Raw genomic sequence first — 19,454 nt, forward strand, 5'->3', positions numbered from 1 at the left:
ATAAGAAAAATGAGAGAGTGCAAGCAATTGTCCTTTTTATAGCACAACATTATAATTTACATGTGCTCATTTGGTATTTCTTGTTATTTTTATGAACGAAGCAAAGCAAAATTAAGAGCTTCACTTTTTTTTGCAAGAGGTTGTTCAACCAACAATATAAAAGTAAATCTTACCATGCATTGGTTAACGTCTGTCAATCCCGCAACAAATTAGTACCTCTGAACATGACCTTGCAGGACTTTTGCAGGTCTCGATCGTTTCCACTTGTTACTTCGCTCCAACAAACAAATCCTTAAGCTTTGCACCCTTGTGGTTTTTGGCTAGCTACAATCATTCCTACAACAATATTGAAAGGTTGTTTTTCTTTTTAATCGGCAAAAAAAATAAAAATTATTAACTCATAATATTGAAAGGTTGTTAATGCTATAAACTTAGATCTGTTAACATAAGGGGTAAATAGCATCATAGATATTCTCCCTTCATTTTCAACTCTCTCTCCCCTTCAAGTTCCACTATTAAAAAAAATTCTGCTTACTTTCATGGATGTCGTTTTTTTTTTTTTGCTGCTATGGATGTCGATTTGGTTGATTATTGGAGAACTCAAAGAAAATAGACAAAGAGACTTATATATATCTCTTCGTAGGTAAAATTCCCATGTTTTCTCCCCCGTCGTAAATTTCTACAAATGAAGGAGTATGGTATCAATGTCGTAAAATTTAACAAAGTATCGAATAATGAACCTGATATTGATCCTTAGGAAGAGGTATATAATATAGTTGGTGATTTTCCTTTGCCGAGAAAACCAACAAAAAAAAAAAAAACACATCCTGATTATACATCGAATGAGAAAGGAGAAGAAGAAAATAGGTGGTATCCTCAATTGTGCTAGAATTTCATAGTTATAAGTATTTTGGCAACCAAAAAAAAAAACCGTGATTTCGGCCAAACATAGTTTCTTATATCCTTTTCAAATATATCATTTAATTTCGGAAAATTAGCAATGTATTTGTACAATCATTTCCAAATATGTCGCTGGCTATACTGCCCATAGATCTCAGCCGTTAAAAAAATATGTACCAATCCTAGGGTTCAAAATATAGGAGAAAATTTAGGGGATTGAAAACTTCCCTGTCATATTATATAGATATAGATATATACACACACACACACACACAATAATATATAAAGAGGAAACACCTTTTGGTGTGGACTCCCTTTTGAAGTTGGCTCACATTTTGGTCTTCTAAAAAAGCCCCCCCCCCCGCCCCCGAAAAACCGACTTTACATTGGCGACAATGATTGGACAAAAAAGTAAAACAACAGGGGTACAATCCCCCACGTATAGAGTTGTTGCAGGTACTGCTCACAACTACTATTACCTCTCTCAACTCTGTAAAGTGAATTCCGAAACGCTATGGCTGCACTTCTACAAATCTAAGAAATCACATTCTGAGAAGCGCTCTCTTTCTCCATGTAAGCATGGGGTCAATCTCTCTCTCCATCTATAATGTGGTTTGATTTATGAGTAATTTAAAAATTAAGGGAGCTGATTTTGGGGCTTCCTTTTTTGATGCAAGCACTCCAAAATTTAATGAAGTTACAACACTACCCTTTTCAAGATACAAAATTACTGCAAGCACTCCACCCCCAAATTAGCTCCTCATTTACTAAGGCACTCCAAATGGAAATCTGGACACAACCAAACGGAAAATAAAATAGCTAGAATTCTCTCCTGTTCTTGGTCTCCTGTGAAAATAAATACAATAGCTAGAATATTTCTGCATTGGCCATGCCTATTTCTGTTTGGTTTTGTGGAGTTCCACAAAACAAGATCTTCAACCAAACAAACTCCATTAACATAGCAATACTATTAGATAAGATAGTTCAACACCAATTGGTGTGTCAACAAAAAACCAGTTTGAACAAAACGAAATTTTGAAGGCACAAGCATTCCATCCCCCTAAAGAAAAAGAGTATTGCTATAGGTACCGACTGGTACCGTAGGGAAACTATAGGGACGGCCGCGTCGGGCCGTCTCCGGCTACCGGATGGCCGATCCGGTATGAAAATGGAGTGTTTGGATCGAGCACACTGCACGCGTCAGATGCCATTGAATCTCGCGTAGGCCCCCTCATTTTTTTTTTATAGAATTTTTGGACGGCTCGAATCGGCCGTCCGATGGCCGGAGACAACCCGGCGTTGGTGTCCCTATGATTTCCCTACGGTACCGATCGGTACCTGTAGGATTTTCGAAAGAAAAAACACCACAATCTCAAATATTGTACGTAAACACCATTAGCAACAACTACCCATCCACTAAAACTAATAACAGCTATATATAACAGTAAGCATTAGAAAACCCCAAAACAGTGATACACCACCAGCACCACCTTTGTGCCCTCCCTTCTTAAGCATGCTCACCCTTGATCCTCCTGGATAACTGGATGTCCTTAGGCATGATGGCACACGCTTTGCATATAAACAGCTTCCTCAAAATCTTCATAACAGCCACAAAACTATAGTGTATAAACAACCAAATCTACTTTAAATTCATGAGTTTTCACACAATGACTCCATCAAAATGTACATTTACATTAAATGGGGGGTTATCAACTAAAATATCAGCACTAACTACATCAAGTAAGAGCAAAATAGTTGAACCAAAACATACAACATACCTCTTAGTAACTACATACATCAAGTAAGAACACCTCGAATCAACGAAACTTTTCACTGCAAAAAATAGTTGGGAGCAAATATCAATAAAAAATAATAGTTGGAACCATAAATGTACAGTGAGAAAAAGTTGTTACTACAAAAATATCTTACATCGTTGGCAAGTGCTTCGATTATGTCTAACGTGGTGGCAAACACTACATTTTCGTGTCTTTTCCGCAATCTCAAAAGCTGAAGGATCGCGGGTGGTAGAGCTATCTCCCTTTCTTTTTTTGGAACCTGATGGTCAGCCTTTGTGAGATTGAATGGTTGGTTCAAGAGTCAATGGAGTTTCAGCATCGATAAGTTGAGCAATTTGCTTGTGGCTATCTTCTCTTTGACCAAGAGGCATGCACTTGTATTTATCGTAAAATTTCTTGAGAAGACTTTCAATGTCACTTCCATTTGTATTCACTCCACCGTCCATATTGAATGACCTTATATCAATTCTCCATTGTGGATGGATATTGCTAAGTAGCAAGGGTTCACCTCTCATGTTTTGCATAACGTGTGCACAAGGTAAACCCATTGTGTTTGAAAATTGACTTCTACAAGGATCCAATAAAGAAGATGTCGACAACTCATATTGTTTCAAAAGCTCACTAAGTGCGAAGATAGAAACGTGAGTAACAAGTTCCTTGAACATGGGAATTCGAAATTTATGAATAACTCGAAGCTTTTCAGAAGCAATCTTCATCTTAATCTCATTGTGTTGATTCTTAATCGCAAGACAAATCTTTTCTCTCACCTCATGGAAATTTCCCGTGGAAACAGTAAGGTATCTCTTGAGGATTGCATGTGCACCTTCAGCCCTAGAAGTGGCACGATTTCCAAAGTGTAGATGATTTCCAGTCGATGCCTTCACAAATTTCTCTTTAAAAGGGAACCAAGTATTCTTAATGTAATAACAAACATATTCTTTTTCCTCGTAATCAACTTGAAGACACTGCTAAGCTTCATTAAAGCAACTCTCATCCGGAGATTCAACCAAATTAGTCCAATCCGATAAAAAAGTCTCCCAATCTTGTTCTCTTTCAAATTTAGGCGTACATTTTGCGAGAATATTTTTCTCAATGTGCCACACACATAAGATGTTTGTTGTCCCCAGAAAAACAATTTCAATGGCATTCATTAATGCTAATTCCCTATCCGATAAAATCACAAAAGGTTGTTGGTCAGGGCCTAAAATTGCTTTGAATCTTTCCAATGCCCACACATAGTCTCCTTCTTCCTCTTTTTGCATGAAAGCAAAACAAGAGTAAAATGATCCATTGAAACTCCCACTATATCAAGCAATGACATCTTATATTTGTTCGTCTTATAAGTACAATCCATCACAAAGACATATGGATAACTTTTGGTTAACGCAATAGAAGAAGGATGTGCAAAGAACAAATGAGTCAAATGGCCATTTTCATCCCGTTTTATATCAAAAGTGAAGTCCCCTTGACCTAATTCATCAAATAATGCTTGAATCATTGTACGACTCGCCAACACTTTTTTTTTAATTGCATTATAAAACTGTCCTTGCTATTGCTTTGCAATTAGAATTACTTTGCCGCAATGAAGTAAGAATCTGTCGAAGTGGTATACCGGCCATGGTCATTCGCTTGATACCTAGTACCTCTTCTTTTGAAAAATGACGGCAAAAAGGGTGTCCGGACATATCACTTGACGGTTCATGATTATGAGAGACAACTTTTATTTCCACTTTCCAAGGCTTACCAACTTTCTTTTTCCCCAACATCTGAAAATGACAATTCACAAGGCGAGATCCCGACATCCTTTTCCCTTCACTCAATGGAATACTGGTGCCTCGATATTTCCCACCTCTATTGCAACCAATAATCACATAATAGCCCAATTTTGATTTTTTAATTGTGGTGACATAACCTTCTTTCAATGCCATGTTACGAATCCTATTGAGGAGCTCATCTCGAGTTGAAAATTTTTCCTCTAACAATGACGCACATTCAGCATCATTAAGCATTTTTTTCTCTACATTACCTGTTATGTATCAACCCACAAAATGATTACTGCATATTAATTGTTTTACTTTACCAATAATAATAAACAATAAAAAAGAACCTAGATTTAAAATCCCAAGCATGTGAGGAAGGAAGCTTACCAGAATCTCTAGCATTCTCAGCATAATTCACACCCTCACTTGATTCGTAGAACTCTGATATTTCTTCATAGTTACTTGTGGCTGCAAGATTTATTATGGCATTTATCTCTGCAAAATCTTCATCTGTAAAGTGTGGTTCGAAGCTACCAACATCTCGAGTCTCACCCTCCATCAGAGTTTGCCAAAATGGAGCTATTTGTTTAATGGCAGCTAACCCCAATTTCAAAGTAAGTTCCATTTGCTTAATCCATGAAAGAGATTATAGGTTATAGTTGTTTAATCCAAATTCGTTATTATTTGATTGCGGTGATTGACAAAATCCACTGACTGGCACACGTAGCAAGTCTGATTTTGTTCTTTTCACATATGTGAATTGGTTTTCGAATTGGGAAAAAGCCCACTAAAAGTGGCAAATCGCACTACAGAACAAATCACATATGTGGGCCTAAACAAAATTATCTCCTCCCATAGCACATGTCGACTGAGTTCCCACAGATTCACTAAAAGTGGTGAATCGGTACTATTGTGTTGGTATTTTTTCCTATATTTTCTTTAACTGCCTTCATTGGAATTATTTTGTACAGAAAATTCAGAGAGGGCTTTCTACAAGGAGTTGGTCAAAGTCATTGAAGCATCAGATGTCATTGTGGAAGTTTTAGGTACTCGAGATCCGCTTGGTACCCGCTTTGTCAATATGGAAAGCCAAGCAAAAATAGAGAATAAGGCCAAGCAAAAATACCTGAAATAGAGAATGAGGGGAGCAGCAAAACGGTGATGAAAAGGAGCAGCTTTCGGCGACGATCGGAGCAGCTACGGCGACGATCAGAGTAGCAAACGGCTAGGGTTTGTTGGGTGCCGTCTTCCTCTTTTTTCTTCTGTTAATGAGGAGGCAGAGGAGGAGTAAAGTAAATTTTGGAGCGCTTGAAGTAATTTTAAGGGAGCACCTGAAGAGTTAAATAAATTGCAAAATGGTAGTTTTGGAAAAACACTGTAGCTTAGAGCGCCTGAAGTAATTATTGGAGTGCGAATATCAATTTCCAAAATTAAATACTAAAAAAATAAAAATCTCAATGGAATGGGCCTTAAGACCAAACCCACATGGGAGGAGAGAGAAAAGGCAGGGGAAATTACAGTCCAGGACTTCTTGGTAGCCCAAATTACTGGTAAGGATAAGGCCCTTTCCAAAATTTACTGCCAAGGACGGGTGAAATAATCTACCAAAAATACCCCGTTCTGTCCTCCACTCCAACTGCCTCCCCCGTTCTGTCCCTTCGTCTGCGACCTCTACTTCGTCTCTCTCTCTCTCTCTCAATTGCGTAACAGCAGCTAAGCCCAATACGAGCTTCGATGAAAGAAATTAGGGATTTCTATCGGTAATAGAAAACCTAGTCTTCAGATTTATCAATACTTCGCAAAATACCCTACGAAATCCAATCAATCTCACTTCATTTGTCATTGAGGTCCTCGCCGTTCAACTGGTGGTAAGCTCCCATGACATTTTGAGTTCGTTCGTACGATTGTAAAGAACACGATGTATACATTTTGAGTTCGTTCCTCACCGTTCAGGGTTTTACTCATCAACAAAGAGGAGAGCAAAAATCCATCGCAACTGTCACAATGGTAAGGAGGAAAAGTATGTATAAGTGTCTTAACTTCAGCTTTTATTATCAGTAGTTATAATCTTAGATTCTTTCTTAATTTTTGTGGATGGTTGTTGTAATGAACACGATGTATACACTGGCTTAATTTTTGTCTCCTCTAGTTTGGCTACTAATTCCAGATGATTATTACTACTATGTAGTATTGCACAGTTCGGAAGGCAAATCAAAGCCCCCAATCCCCCTTTCAGTTACTAATTTGGCTAGAATACTGTGTATTGCTCATTTGTCTAGAATACTGTGTAGATTTTGTGTCAATTAGCTCATTGTCCATTTGTCCAAGGTTTGCTACAGGTTCTGGGTAATTCCAGTAACTGATAACCCATTTTGCAAATTTGAATGATAATATGAACATGTGAAATATCATAACGCGACACATGCTTCTTTCTCTTGTTATTGGGATTGCTTGCTCTCTGAGTTTTGTTTTGTCATTGTACAATGTGGGCAGCGTGCCCGGAAAAAAGAAGGGCGGATCGATGAGCGTACATTTTTTTGGCAGACGAGTGCTCAATTCAGAGTCGCCACTTGGGTTTGAAGATCCGACACCCAAGGAATCGAACTTGAAACGCTCGTTGCGCTGTTTGATTTTAGAAAAAGATGAAGGCACCAGTCCGTCATAACCATATTTGGGTTCGGGAGCCAGGTTACGAGAGGGGAAGGGTTTTAAGGCACCCCTCTCGCCCAATCCGGAGATCGGTCTCTACTTAGGCATTTGCGAAAATATTTGTTTGCGATTCTATTTGATTAATCAATTTTTTAGCTATTTAGGGCGGGGGAACAATTTAATGGGGATTAAAGCTGTAACATGTTTGCAAGATGTGATAGATAACATGCATGAGTAGTTAGAATAGGATGAGAACAGACTGCTGTGGGAGTTTAAACAAACTGGGAAACCCCTATTTTGGAGTGACGTGCGCAGGAAGAAACCAGCATGCACTGAACAAGTCACTGCATGCTGTTCACTTTTGCGTGTGCAACTCCAAGACATGCGCGCGCTAGTGAGCTCAAACCCACAACTCTTATTCTTAAACCCTTTGGGCTCTGGAAGGACCAGTGCACACCCAGGACAAACCAAGCAGTTTATAGGCAGTTGATAAGCAGTTCTAAGCAGTTTAAAAGCTAAAAGAGCCCTACAAATTTACAAAATACCCCATAAACAGTGTGGGGGCAAAATAATGGCCTAAAGCCAAGCTACCCGTGCAAGGCCACTCACTGGTCAGAGGCAGACTGTCACGTGACTATGGCACTCCATCGCGCGATGGTGCGCTCTATCACGCGAGGATGCGCTCCGGCTCGCGATGGTCGCGCCCTGGCGCGCGATGGTCTGAGCCTTTTAACCAGTGTGTGATTTACATATTTATGGGTTCTGGGACATGTCCAGAATGATCCTAGGGGTACTCCAAAACAGCAGAAATGCAAATTAACTACAAAGCTAACAGTTTATACTAAGAAAAGCAGTAAACTGGTTTTTTACATGCTTGCAGAGTGATCTATATACAAAATACAACATAAAACAGTAGGACACCAATCCCCATGAGGTCCATCGGGCGATGACTGAGACCGTCGCGCGTGTGAGTGGGTCCATCGCGCGTTGGTTCCTACCTCGACGGTTTTTTAAAACCTTGCCAGCTTTAGGACCAGGACAGGTATTGATTACAAGCCTTGGCCCTGCCAGCCCCCCTCATGGATCATAACAGAAAGGAGAACAAAGATAAGCTATACCTTTGGTTTTTGAGTTTGAATGGTGTTTGAGCTTTGAGGTTGAAAATTGGATTTGAAGTGTTTATTTGAGTGGTTGATGCAAAGAACAAGGTAGCTTGTTGCTTGGTTGAGGTGTGAGAATGGTGGTGGGATGTTATAACCCTTTAAATATTTTTTGAACCCTTTGAAAGAGAAACAAATGGGGATATATATAGGGAGGGATGGTGGTAAATCTGGTTAGTGCAAGGAGAGGAGCTTAGCCAGTCCACGAGGCTAGCTAAAGTTTGCTTGGTGGCTAAGCTTCCCAGCTGATAAAGGTAATGGGGACATCTTGGACCATCGCGCGATAGAATCAGTCTGGCACGCGATGGTGCTCCCTAGCGCGCGATGGTCAATGGTCAAGCTTTGACTGTTGACCACCACCTGGCAATTTGACCATCGCGCGATGGTTTTAGTCTGGCGCGCGATGGTTGCGCCCTGGCGCACGTGTACCACCTACTCACGCTTTGGTCAACGGTCAAGCTTTAACCATTGACCAACACTTGTCAAGTTTATCTACGCACGCAGGCTCTCAACCAATGCGTGCCAATAGGGTTTTTGGCTCTTTTGAAGTGGCTTGGGCTAGGTTAGGTTCAAGGGCTTTGCAAACACTCAAAGCTCAAACATGCTATCATTCCCGGGGTGTTCTTGATCCATTTCATCATTGGGGAATCCAAAATCGTAAGTAAACTAATCTGGAAGCCCAGATTGGGGTGTCTACATACAACTGATATGATTAATGAGTGCTTGCCTTATGTGTCTACTGTATGTAGCAAGATTGCCAAGAAAATTGTAAACTGTAAAGAATAAACATTGATGTGTTCTGAACTTGTTGTTCACTCCTCTAATGGTAGGCATTATTGAAGAACATAGGACTTGTTTTTATGATTTTGATCTTCTGTCGTCCACAGGAGATGGGAAAAATAACTGTTTGTAGAATCACTACCCGCTTGTTTGGACCAACATTTTCATGGTATAAACATCCTGCCACATAAAGTGAATGCCACTGCCATGCATTGACATTTACTGTTTCTAACTTCCATGCATTGACATTTATAGTAGCTTGAGATCATGGCAGCTTGAATTTTGGCTTCTTTTTTTTTTCTTTTTCTGCATACTTTGTTTACAGCAGCTTGAACATAGGACTTGCAAACTTTGTTTATAGCTTCAATGGTTTGCTTTGTTGAGCACATGAAAGACAACTAGCTTAGTATGACCCTAAACTGACACCATACTAGTCAATGTCAATGAAATCAAGAAGAATAAGATTAAGGATCCTAATATGTGATTCAGCATGAAAAATGTCAATTTTTTTTTTTTCAATACATCATAATATCAGAAGTTGTTTGTGCCAAGAAGTTGGGTCTGCTTTGTTTCAATACTTTGCTCTATTAGTTTTACAATCATGTGAATGCCCGTTTTGTTTTTTCCTAATTTTGTGTGTCCTTTTAAAACTATGCAGTGCTAGCAAATAGACTCAAACACGGATTTCAGGAAAGCTCAAATAATGAGACTCAAACCCCAACACCAGTGATTCTTCCAGAAATTGAGGTGAATGAGGAAAGAGTTGCACCGATTACGGTTAGAGCAAGAGGGTGTACACAAAGCCAGTACGATCTTAGAGAGAGATTAGCAACAAACATGCAAGAATCCAGATCATAACCAGTGGATGGAAAAAAGAAAAGAAAAATGGATAGAAAAGAGGCTGAAGAACAAACAGAGGTAGATGAAGAACACACACAAGCAGAACAAACGCAACTAATAGGCTTTAACCGGTGCAATTTGCAGTCTATATGTAGACTACTCAAGGATACCAAATTGAATGACCGACATATAGAATCCCTCAAGAAAACGCTCTTTTGGCTATTGTTTGAAGCTATTATGAAGAGCAAGTTGTTAAGTGATAATTGTAGAAAGTACGATGAAGTTGTTATAAAATTATCTAGTCATATGAGGAAGAGAGTAGAAGTTTTATAGTGGGTGATAGGCAGTTGAAGTTGACAAAAGAGCATGTGAAGGTCATTTTTGGTATTTCTTGTGGAGAAGTTGAGATGGTGGAAACAAATGTAAAGAAAGAAAGTGTTGCATTAGCCAAGAGGCTTAAAATGAAAGAGGCAAGGTTATCAGCACCAACGATGAAGCAAAAGATTAAGGAACTGACAAGTAGTGAGAAGGAACAAAATGTGGAGGATGTTGTGAGATTACTATGTTTATACCTTTGTGTAACCCTCTTTTTCTCCAATCGAGGAACTACAGTCAATTGGTCATATGTACAACACATGGAAGATCTCAAAAAAGTGAAGCAATATGATTGGGCAGAAGCTATCAGAAAGTACCAATTTATTTCAATTCACAACAATCACAAAGACCTCAAAGGACTTAAACGATCTACCGTGCTACTACTAGTAATGAAAACATAACTCTATATAAATTCTTTGATTTAAAATCATGTTACTTGTGTTATAGATTTTATAATTTTTTTTCTTACAGTATTGGCTTTGCGAGTACCCAAAACTCGTAGAAGTAAAAAATCCGAATGCAATTCCAAGAGTAGTCAAATGGAAAATTTCAGACCTTCGGAAATGCCTCAAGGATTTTGAACAATTGAGTCAACTTCCCGGTGAAAAAGTAATAATGTCTCTTCTTCTTTTTTCATTTGATGTTTGAGCCTGTATCTTTTCTTATGTTATTTTCACTTTGTGGTTTTTGAATTTTGAGTTTGTGCTCTTGATTTTGGGAATTGCTATGGAGTATGCACCTCTGGCCTAGAAATGATAGCAACCATACTTATCAGTAGAAATTTATTGGTTGAAGTCTGTTTGTTTTGGCAAAAATTTAACGAATCTTCTATATCTTACATGGATCAAACTGTTCCCTGATCCAATGTCATAGATTGGAATGCAGTTCTGTACTCCCCTTTGTTATGAACTTGAGCTCCTTTTACATGTAATTTGTCTAGTTAAAGAAACATTGATATACTTAATTTGTATTCTACAGACTGTTGACTGTTGTATTTTCTGTTTGAGTAGGTAAATCATACCGAGGTACAAGAAATGGCTGAAGAAAAAAAGATCTTTGATGAAATTTCTGGAGATCATGGGGATGAACAAGGGCAAGTTTCTGAAGATCATTGGGGTGAACAAGGAGAAGCAAAGGTAACAGAGGTTGAACCAATGATTGGGGTTGTGCATGGTGGAAAGCAAGTTGGAGTTTGTGGGGAGGAAGAAGGAGAAAAGGGTGGAGTCCAAGTTTCAGAAGATAACGGGGGTGAAAAGGATGATGAAGTAGAAACAGTACAGGGACTAGATGACTTCAACAGTCCAATCTGCAGATCATTTGAAACGGATTTAGGATCAACATTGGTGCCTAATACTTTGGGTCAAATGTATTAATCCCTTTTTGGGTTAGTCGCGTCAATGGTTTCCCAAGATGGAGAAGTCTTGAATGAATCTTCTATAATAATCGGCTAATCCCAGGAAACTTCTAATCTCAAACACCATAGAAGGTCTTTTCCAGTCCATGATCGCTTCTGGCTTGCTGTTGTCGACTGAAATTCCTCTCTCTAACACCACGTGTCCTAGGAATTTGACTTCCTTCATCCAAAATTCGCACTTGCTGGCCTTTGCATACAAATGATTGTCTCGAAGTACTTGTAGGACAATTCTCAAGTGGTCTTCATGTACTTTCTCCGTTGGAGAGTATACAAGGATGTCATTAATGAACACTACCAGAACTTGTCCAAGTACAGCGTGAAAATCTGGTTCATCAGACACATGAAAACTACAGGAGCATTGGTTAGACCGAAGGCAAGACTACGAACTCTTAGTGTCTGTAACGGGTGCAGAACACCGTTTTAGGTATATCACAATCTCGAATTCGCAATTGTTGATATCCAGACCTTAGATCAATCTTCAAGAAATAAGTCGACCATCTCAATTGGTCGAACAAGTCATCTATTCTCGATAGCGGGTATCGGTTCTTTATTGTGACCTTGTTGAGTTAACGGTAGTCGATACAAAGTCGGAGTGTTCTCTCTTTCTTCTTGACAAATAGGGCAGGGGCTCCCCATAGTGAAGTATTGGGTCGGATAAAACCCTTTTCTAACAGTTCTTGAAGCTACGTTTTCAATTCTTATAGCTCTGCTGGCCATCCGATACGGAGCCATAGAAATTGGGGGCTGTACTTGGCTGTAGCTCGATGGTGAAATCTATTTCCTTCGGTGGTGGTAGTCCTGGTAACTCTTCAGGGAACACGTCTTCGTATTCGCAGACAATGCGAGGAAGGCCTAACTCCATTCGATCCATTTCCTCCAACACGAGGCTTGCTAACCATCCAGAAAGCTTTCTGTGCCACTTCGTTTTGTGCGCGTTAGGTGCAGAAAGGTCTTATCTATCCCCCTTAAACTTGAAGCATGTTTCATCTGGTGAATAAGCTGTCACCATCTTTCGATGGCAGTCTATAACAGCTCGATGTGCAGTCAACCAGTCCATCACGAGTATGACATCAAAGTCCGTCATTTCGATTACTCGCAGGTCGCATGTTATCCGAAAATTTGATACTTCTAGTTCGCACCCTTTACAAATTTGTACTACTGAAACCCTACCCCCTAATGGTGAGGTCACATGCATAGATGTCTTTAGGGGGGTTCAATTTCTAATCCAAGTATAGATACGCATGCAGCAGATATGAAGAAGTGTGAAGCTCCGGAATCAAATAATGCTTGTACGCAAGTGGTATAAAGAATGAGGGTACCTTGAATTACAGAAGGGTCCAAGTCTTCTTCGGTTCCCTACAGTGCAAACACTTTCCCTGCAGTTGGCTGAACTTGTCCCTTTGATTCGTTGCTCTGAGGTGGGTGAGACTATTGTTGGTTCCATCCGATTCGGGGTTGATTCTGACTTCTGAATTGATTGCCAAACCCAGTTGGCTTGTTTTGGTTTTGATTCTGTCCTCTATATCCAAAGCTTCCAAATTCGACAAATTGAGGGCACTTACTCCGGAAGTGACCCTCTTGGTTGCAATGGAAGCATCTAAGGGTTCGGTTTTGAGATGGGTACTGGTTCTGTAACTGAAATTGCCCTTGGTTTGGGTTAGAGTTGGGATTGGGGTTAAGGTTCCTCCAGGGTTGGTTATGCGGTTGTGGGCGAGGGTTGTTCTAAGAATAGGGTTTTGGAGCGACATACCCTTGGTTTTTATTTCGAATAGGTCCTCCTTGTTGTTGAGTGGTCATTTTTGCATCCCTAGTCCTATAATAGTCATTGAGTTCTCTTTCGTTAATCAAAGTGGTCTGCACCACTTGTGCATAAGTTGGGAGTCGCAACCCGACTACTTTTTCTCTGAGTGAGTGATCCAGTCCCCATTTGAATTTTCTAGCCTTAACCGATTCGATCGGTATGTACTCTATGGCGAAGCGGGACAGTTCGTCGAATTGGGACATGTATTGAGTCACTGTCATGTTTCCCTTACACATGGACATGAATTTTTGTGCCATTTCATCCTTCATAGGAGCTGGAGAGTACTTTTCAAAAAAGATAGCCTCTAATTGAGTCCATGTAAGTGTGGCAAGGTTGATAGTAGTTTTGGTGGCTTCCCACTAATAATCCGCTTCTCCTTCAAATTGGTAAGTGGCCAGGGCTATCTGGTCAGCACTTTGCTAGACTCCCGGAGCATCCAACATCTTCTTAATTTGTCGGATCTAGTGGTCGGCGACAAGAAGGTCAGGTGTCCCTTGGAAGGTTGGGGGTCTTTGCTTCCTAATTTCAGAAAGGAAGTAAGTGCGGTTTTGGGTTCTTGGTTGTTGCACAGGTGGGTTAGTGGCTAGGGCTTGAAGGTTTTGTGCAACATTGTTAATGGCGTTGGTGATGAGTGGTTCTTGTGATTGCCCGTTCTGTTGATCGTTGCTCCTGAATTCCTCATGAGTTCCACCATCTAGGGTATGAAAAATAATAAAATTTAGGGGCATTTTCTAAAAATTTTATACTAAACCAATAATGAAGCAAGAAACATGTCACATATAAGTCAAACACGTAAAGCCTATGTTATCTCGCGGTACGTTCTCGAGGTCTGAGTTGGATGACAACCAAGCAGTACTTATAGGTTAGACTTAAAGTGACATATTATAGCATAACATAAATAATAATTGATGACTCAGGTTTACGCTCTTAAAAGGCGATCTACCCAATCTACCCATGGCCAAAGGGTTGAACCTAAGGCTCTCAACTTGTACCCATCTCAAAATCGAACCCTTAGATGCTTCAATTGCAACCAGGAGGGTCACTTCTGGAGTAGGTGCCCTCAACTTGTCGGATCTAGAAGCTTTGGATATGGAGGACAGAATCAAAACCAAAACAAGCCAACTGGGTTTGGCAACCAATTCAGAAGTCAGAATTAACCCCGTATCGGATGGAACCAACAACAGTCTCGCCCACCTCAGAGCAACGAATCATAGGGACAGGTTCAGCTAGCTGCAGGGAGAGTGTTTGCATTGCAGGGAACCGAAGAAGACTTGGACCCTTCGGTAACTCACGGTACCCTTATTCTTTATACCACATACATACAAGCATTATTTGATTCCGAAGCTTCGCACTCCTTCATATCTATTGCATGCGTATTTGCACTTGGATTAGAAACTGAACCCTTAAAGACGTCTATGCATGTGACCTCACCATTAGGGGTAGGGTTTCGGTAATACAAATCTGTAAAAGGTGCGAACTAGAAGTATCAAATTTGCGGATGACATGCGACCTACGAGTAATCGAAATGACGGACTTTGACGTCATACTCGGGATGGACTGGTTGACTGCACACCGAGCTGTCATAGGCTGCCATCGAAAGATGGTGACAGCTTATTCACCGGATGAGACGTGCTTCAAGTTTAAGGGGGATAGACAAGACCCTTCTGCACCCAATGCGCACAAAATGAAGTGGCACAGAAAGCTTTCTGGATGGTTAGCAAGCCTCGTGTTGGAGGAAACAGATCGAATGGAGTTAGGCCTTCCTCGCATCGTCTACGAATACGAAGACGTGTTCCCTGAAGAGTTACCAGGGCTACCGCCACCGAGGGAAATAGATTTCACCATCGAGCTACAACTCAGTACGGCCCCAATTTCTATGGCTCCGTATCGGATGGCTCTAGCAGAGCTACGAGAATTGAAAATGCAGCTTCAAGAACTGTTAGAAAGGGTTTTATCCGACCTAGTACCTCACCATGGGGAGCCCCTGCCCTATTTGTCAAGAAGAAAGAGGAAACGATGCGACTTTGCATCGACTACTGCCAACTCAACAAAGCCACGATCAAAAACCGGTACCCCTTTTGAGAATAAACGACTTGTTCGACTGATTGAGAGGGTCAACTTGTTTCTCGAAGATTGACTTAAGGTTTGGATACCACCAATTACGAATCAGGGATTGTGATATACCTAAGACGGCGTTCTGCACCCATTACGGACACTACGAGTTCGTAGTCATGCCGTTCGGTCTAACCAATGCTCCTACAATTTTCATGTGTTTGATGAACCAGATTTTCACGCCGTACTTGGACAAGTTTGTGGTAGTGTTCATTGATGACATCCTTGTATACTCTCCAAGGGAGAAAGAACACGAAGACCACTTGAGAATTGTCCTACAAGTACTTCGAGACAATCATTTGTATGCAAAGGCTAGCAAGTGCAAATTTTGGATGAAGGAAGTCAAATTCCTAGGACACGTGGTGTCAGAGAAAGGAATTTCAGTCGACAACAGCAAGGTAGAAGCGGTCATGGACTAGAAAAGACCTTCTACGGTGTTCGAGATTAGAAGTTTCTTGGGATTAGCCGATTATTACAGAAGATTCATTCAAGATTTCTCCATCTTAGGAAAACCATTGACACGACTAACCCAAAAAGGGATTAAGTTCGAGTGGAGTGAAGCATGTGAGAAGTCGTTCCAAGAACTTAAGAGGTGGTTGACCAGCGCTCCTATATTGATCATTCCTAAATAAGACGTAGGGTATACAGTGTACTGTGACGCATCCAAAGATGGATTGGGAGCTGTACTCATGCAAAACAGAAAGGTCATTGCTTACGGATTCCGACAATTGAGACCTCATGAAAGGAACTATCCGACTCACGACTTGGAACTGGCAGCAGTAGTGTTCGCCCTAAAGTCTTGGCGACATTACCTATACGGAAAGCAATTCGAGGTATTCACAGACCACAAAAGTTTGAAATACCTGTTTACCTAAAAGGAGCTAAACATGAGGCAAAGGAGATGAATGGAATACTTGGAAGATTACAATTTCACGATGTCTTATCATCCTGGGAAGGCAAACTCGCTGATGCACTAAGTCGTAAGAACTGAGGACAAGTGGCTAGTTTAGCCATAAGAGAATGCAAGATGATGGAAGACCTTAACGGATTCAAGCTGCGGCCAACCGCACAAGGCACCGACGCGTGTCTCTTCGCCATGGTTGCCACCTCGGCCTTACACCGTGAAATCCTTTTAGCACAAACCTTTGAACAAGAATGTGATTCCATTAGATATCAACTATCGATTGGAAAAGCAGCAGCCGGATGGGCAATTCACGCTGATAAGAGCCTTCGCTTCCAAGGAAGAATCTTCGTACCAAACATCGGTACCCTCCGGGAAGCAGTACTTAAGGAATTTCACCATTCCAATTTCGTCGTCCACCCAGGGAGCACCAAGAAGTATCAAGATCTCCGCCGACAATACTGGTGGCCGGAGTGGAATCAAGAAGGACGTGGCCGAATACGTTTCGACCTGCCTCACTTGCCAACAAGTAAAAGCAGAACATCAAAAGCCCGGCGGGACCCTGCAGCCCTTGCTTATACCTGGATGGAAGTGGGAACATATCACCATGGATTTTGTGACAGAGCAGCTAAGGTCCCCGCAATCGAACACCGCCATTTGGGTGATCGTCAACCATTTGACTAAATCCGCCCACTTTTTACCAATGCGGATGACGGATTCCATGGACACTCTCAGCCGACTCTACATCCGAGAAATCGTGCGATTACACGGTGTACCCGTATCCATTGTATGTGATCGAGATTCGCGATTCACGTCGAACTTTTGGAATAGCCTGCAAAAAGCATTGGGGACAGATCTTCGTCTCAGAACCGCCTTCCACCCCCAAATGGACGGACAATCCGAAAGAACAATCCAAATCTTAGAAGACATGCTCCATGCTTGCATGCTAGACTTCAAAGGAAGTTGGGAATGACAGTTGCCTCTAGTCGAGTTTGCCCACAACAACTATCAATCCAGCATAGAGATGGCACCATACGAAGCCTTGTATGGACGACCCTATTGATCACCAATTTGTTGGACTGAATTGGGAGAAGTAAGCTTACTAGGACCAGAGTTAGTCCGAGAAACAACATAAAAGATCAAAACCATTCGAAAGGACTAGACCGTTGACCTTTCAGGTTGGAGAACATGTGTTCTTAAAGATTAGACCGCGAAAGGGAGTAATCTGATTTGGAAAAAAAGGGAAACTGTCACCACACTACATTGAACCTTTTGAAATCCTTGAGAAGATTGGAGAAGTGGCATACCGCCTGGCACTGCCACCACAACTAGACCGAATTCACAACGTATTCCACGTGTTTATGCTCTGAAAATACATATCGCATCCTTCCCACATCATCAACTAGGAAAATGTTGAACTTAACGAAGACATTACTCTCGAGGAGCAGCCCCTAGAGATCCAAGACTATAGTGAGAAGTGCATCCGAGGCAAGACCATTCAACTCGTTCGAATCCTTTGGTGACATAGAGGAATTGAGGAATCAACGTGGGAGCGAGCGGATATTATGCGTGCCACCTATCTGAATCTGTTTCCACCTGAAGGTACGCCCTAATTTCGAGGATGAAATTTTGTCAAGGGGGATCAGTTGTAACAACCGTAATTTTTTTTTAAGTAGAATTATTAATAACAATAGTATTCTTTTAATATTTATACATATATATATATATGTATATATATATACACACACACTCTCCAATTATGCATGCATGCATGCATCTTTTTTCCCTTTTCTTTTCTCACGTACATGCACACACCACTTCGTCTCCCTCACCTCACTCTCCTACAGTCTCTCTCTCTCATCCAAATCCTTCCCCTCCAAGAAAAACCAAATTCATTCCCCCTTGCCCAAATCAAAAATTTCCTTCACCACCAAGAAAATTCTGAGATTAATTCATTCATATCCTTCTCATACTCTCCCCCTGGCCTAAAAATCAATCTTATCTCGTCCAATTCAATGCCCAAGAGATCAAAGTTCTATAAATGTTATCCTATCACCTCATCCAAATTCACCTATAAATATCCCTCCGTTGACCCGCGAGCTCACCCTTACACCTTCCACACTCCACTGAGTAAAAACCGAGAAGAAATCATGGCCAATTGAAGCTCCAATCCATGAAGTTTTAGAGAGAGAGAGTAGGAGAGAGAAAAGTGGGTTTGCATTCTAAACCCAACCGAAATCCAATTCAACGTTTCCAATCACCTACAACACCCCAAAGCATCACCAAACTTCATTCAATTCGAACCCAAGGTCCCCCGATCGCCAAAACGGTGGTCATTTTCTCCAAAATCCAAAGTTCGGTCTTTGAATCAATTCGATCCAAACCAAGGTATTATAATCCCTTCCAACCACTTCTTTAAGTATATTAAGTGTATATATGCTTGACCTTATGCCCCGAACGATCCCATGCATCTAAACCGAGCCAAAACAATCAAAAAAATGAAATCTGCATCATACCTTGAGGCCGCAAGGTTCGGGGCGCAAGAACTAGGTTCGACCTTGCGGCAGAAGGTCTAACCGCAAGGTTGACTAAGTCCAACCTTGCGGCATGCACAGTTTTGGTTCGAAAGCATTTTGCTACCTTCTAAACTTGGTATCAAAGCCTTAGGTTCAACCCCTCGGCCATGGGTAGATTGGGTAGATTACCTTCTGAAAGCGTAAACTTGAGTCATCAATTATTCCTTATGTTACTCTATAATATGTCACTTTAAGTCTAACCTATAAGTACTGCTTAGCTGTCATCCAACTCAGACCTCAAGAACATACCATGAGATAATATAGGCTTTACGTGTTTAACTTATATGTGACATGTTTCTTGCTTCATTATTGGTGTAGTATAAATTTTTTAGAAAACCCCCCTAAATTTTGTTATTTTATATACCCTAGATGGTGGAAACTTATGAGGAA

The 19,454-nt window shown here is 40.9% G+C and overlaps 1 protein-coding gene across 1 annotated transcript; it reads left to right on the forward strand.

Annotated features, from left to right (window-relative positions):
• Positions 1-10,731: 10,731 nt before the first annotated feature.
• Positions 10,732-11,633, forward strand: LOC131328513 (uncharacterized). The gene is made up of 2 exons (XM_058361452.1): positions 10,732-10,869; positions 11,271-11,633. The coding sequence occupies exon 2, from the start codon at positions 11,295-11,297 to the stop codon at positions 11,631-11,633; it is 339 nt and encodes a 112-aa protein (XP_058217435.1). The 5' UTR covers positions 10,732-10,869; positions 11,271-11,294.
• The last annotated feature ends 7,821 nt before the right edge of the window (positions 11,634-19,454 follow it).

The sequence above is a fragment of the Rhododendron vialii genome, chromosome 6a (genome assembly GCF_030253575.1).
Source record: "Rhododendron vialii isolate Sample 1 chromosome 6a, ASM3025357v1".
NCBI lineage: Eukaryota > Viridiplantae > Streptophyta > Magnoliopsida > Ericales > Ericaceae > Rhododendron > Rhododendron vialii.

Coding starts and splice junctions, on each gene's coding strand:
- LOC131328513 (XM_058361452.1), top strand. CDS start 11,295: ATGGCTGAAGAAAAAAAGATCTTTGATGAAATTTCTGGAGATCATGGG.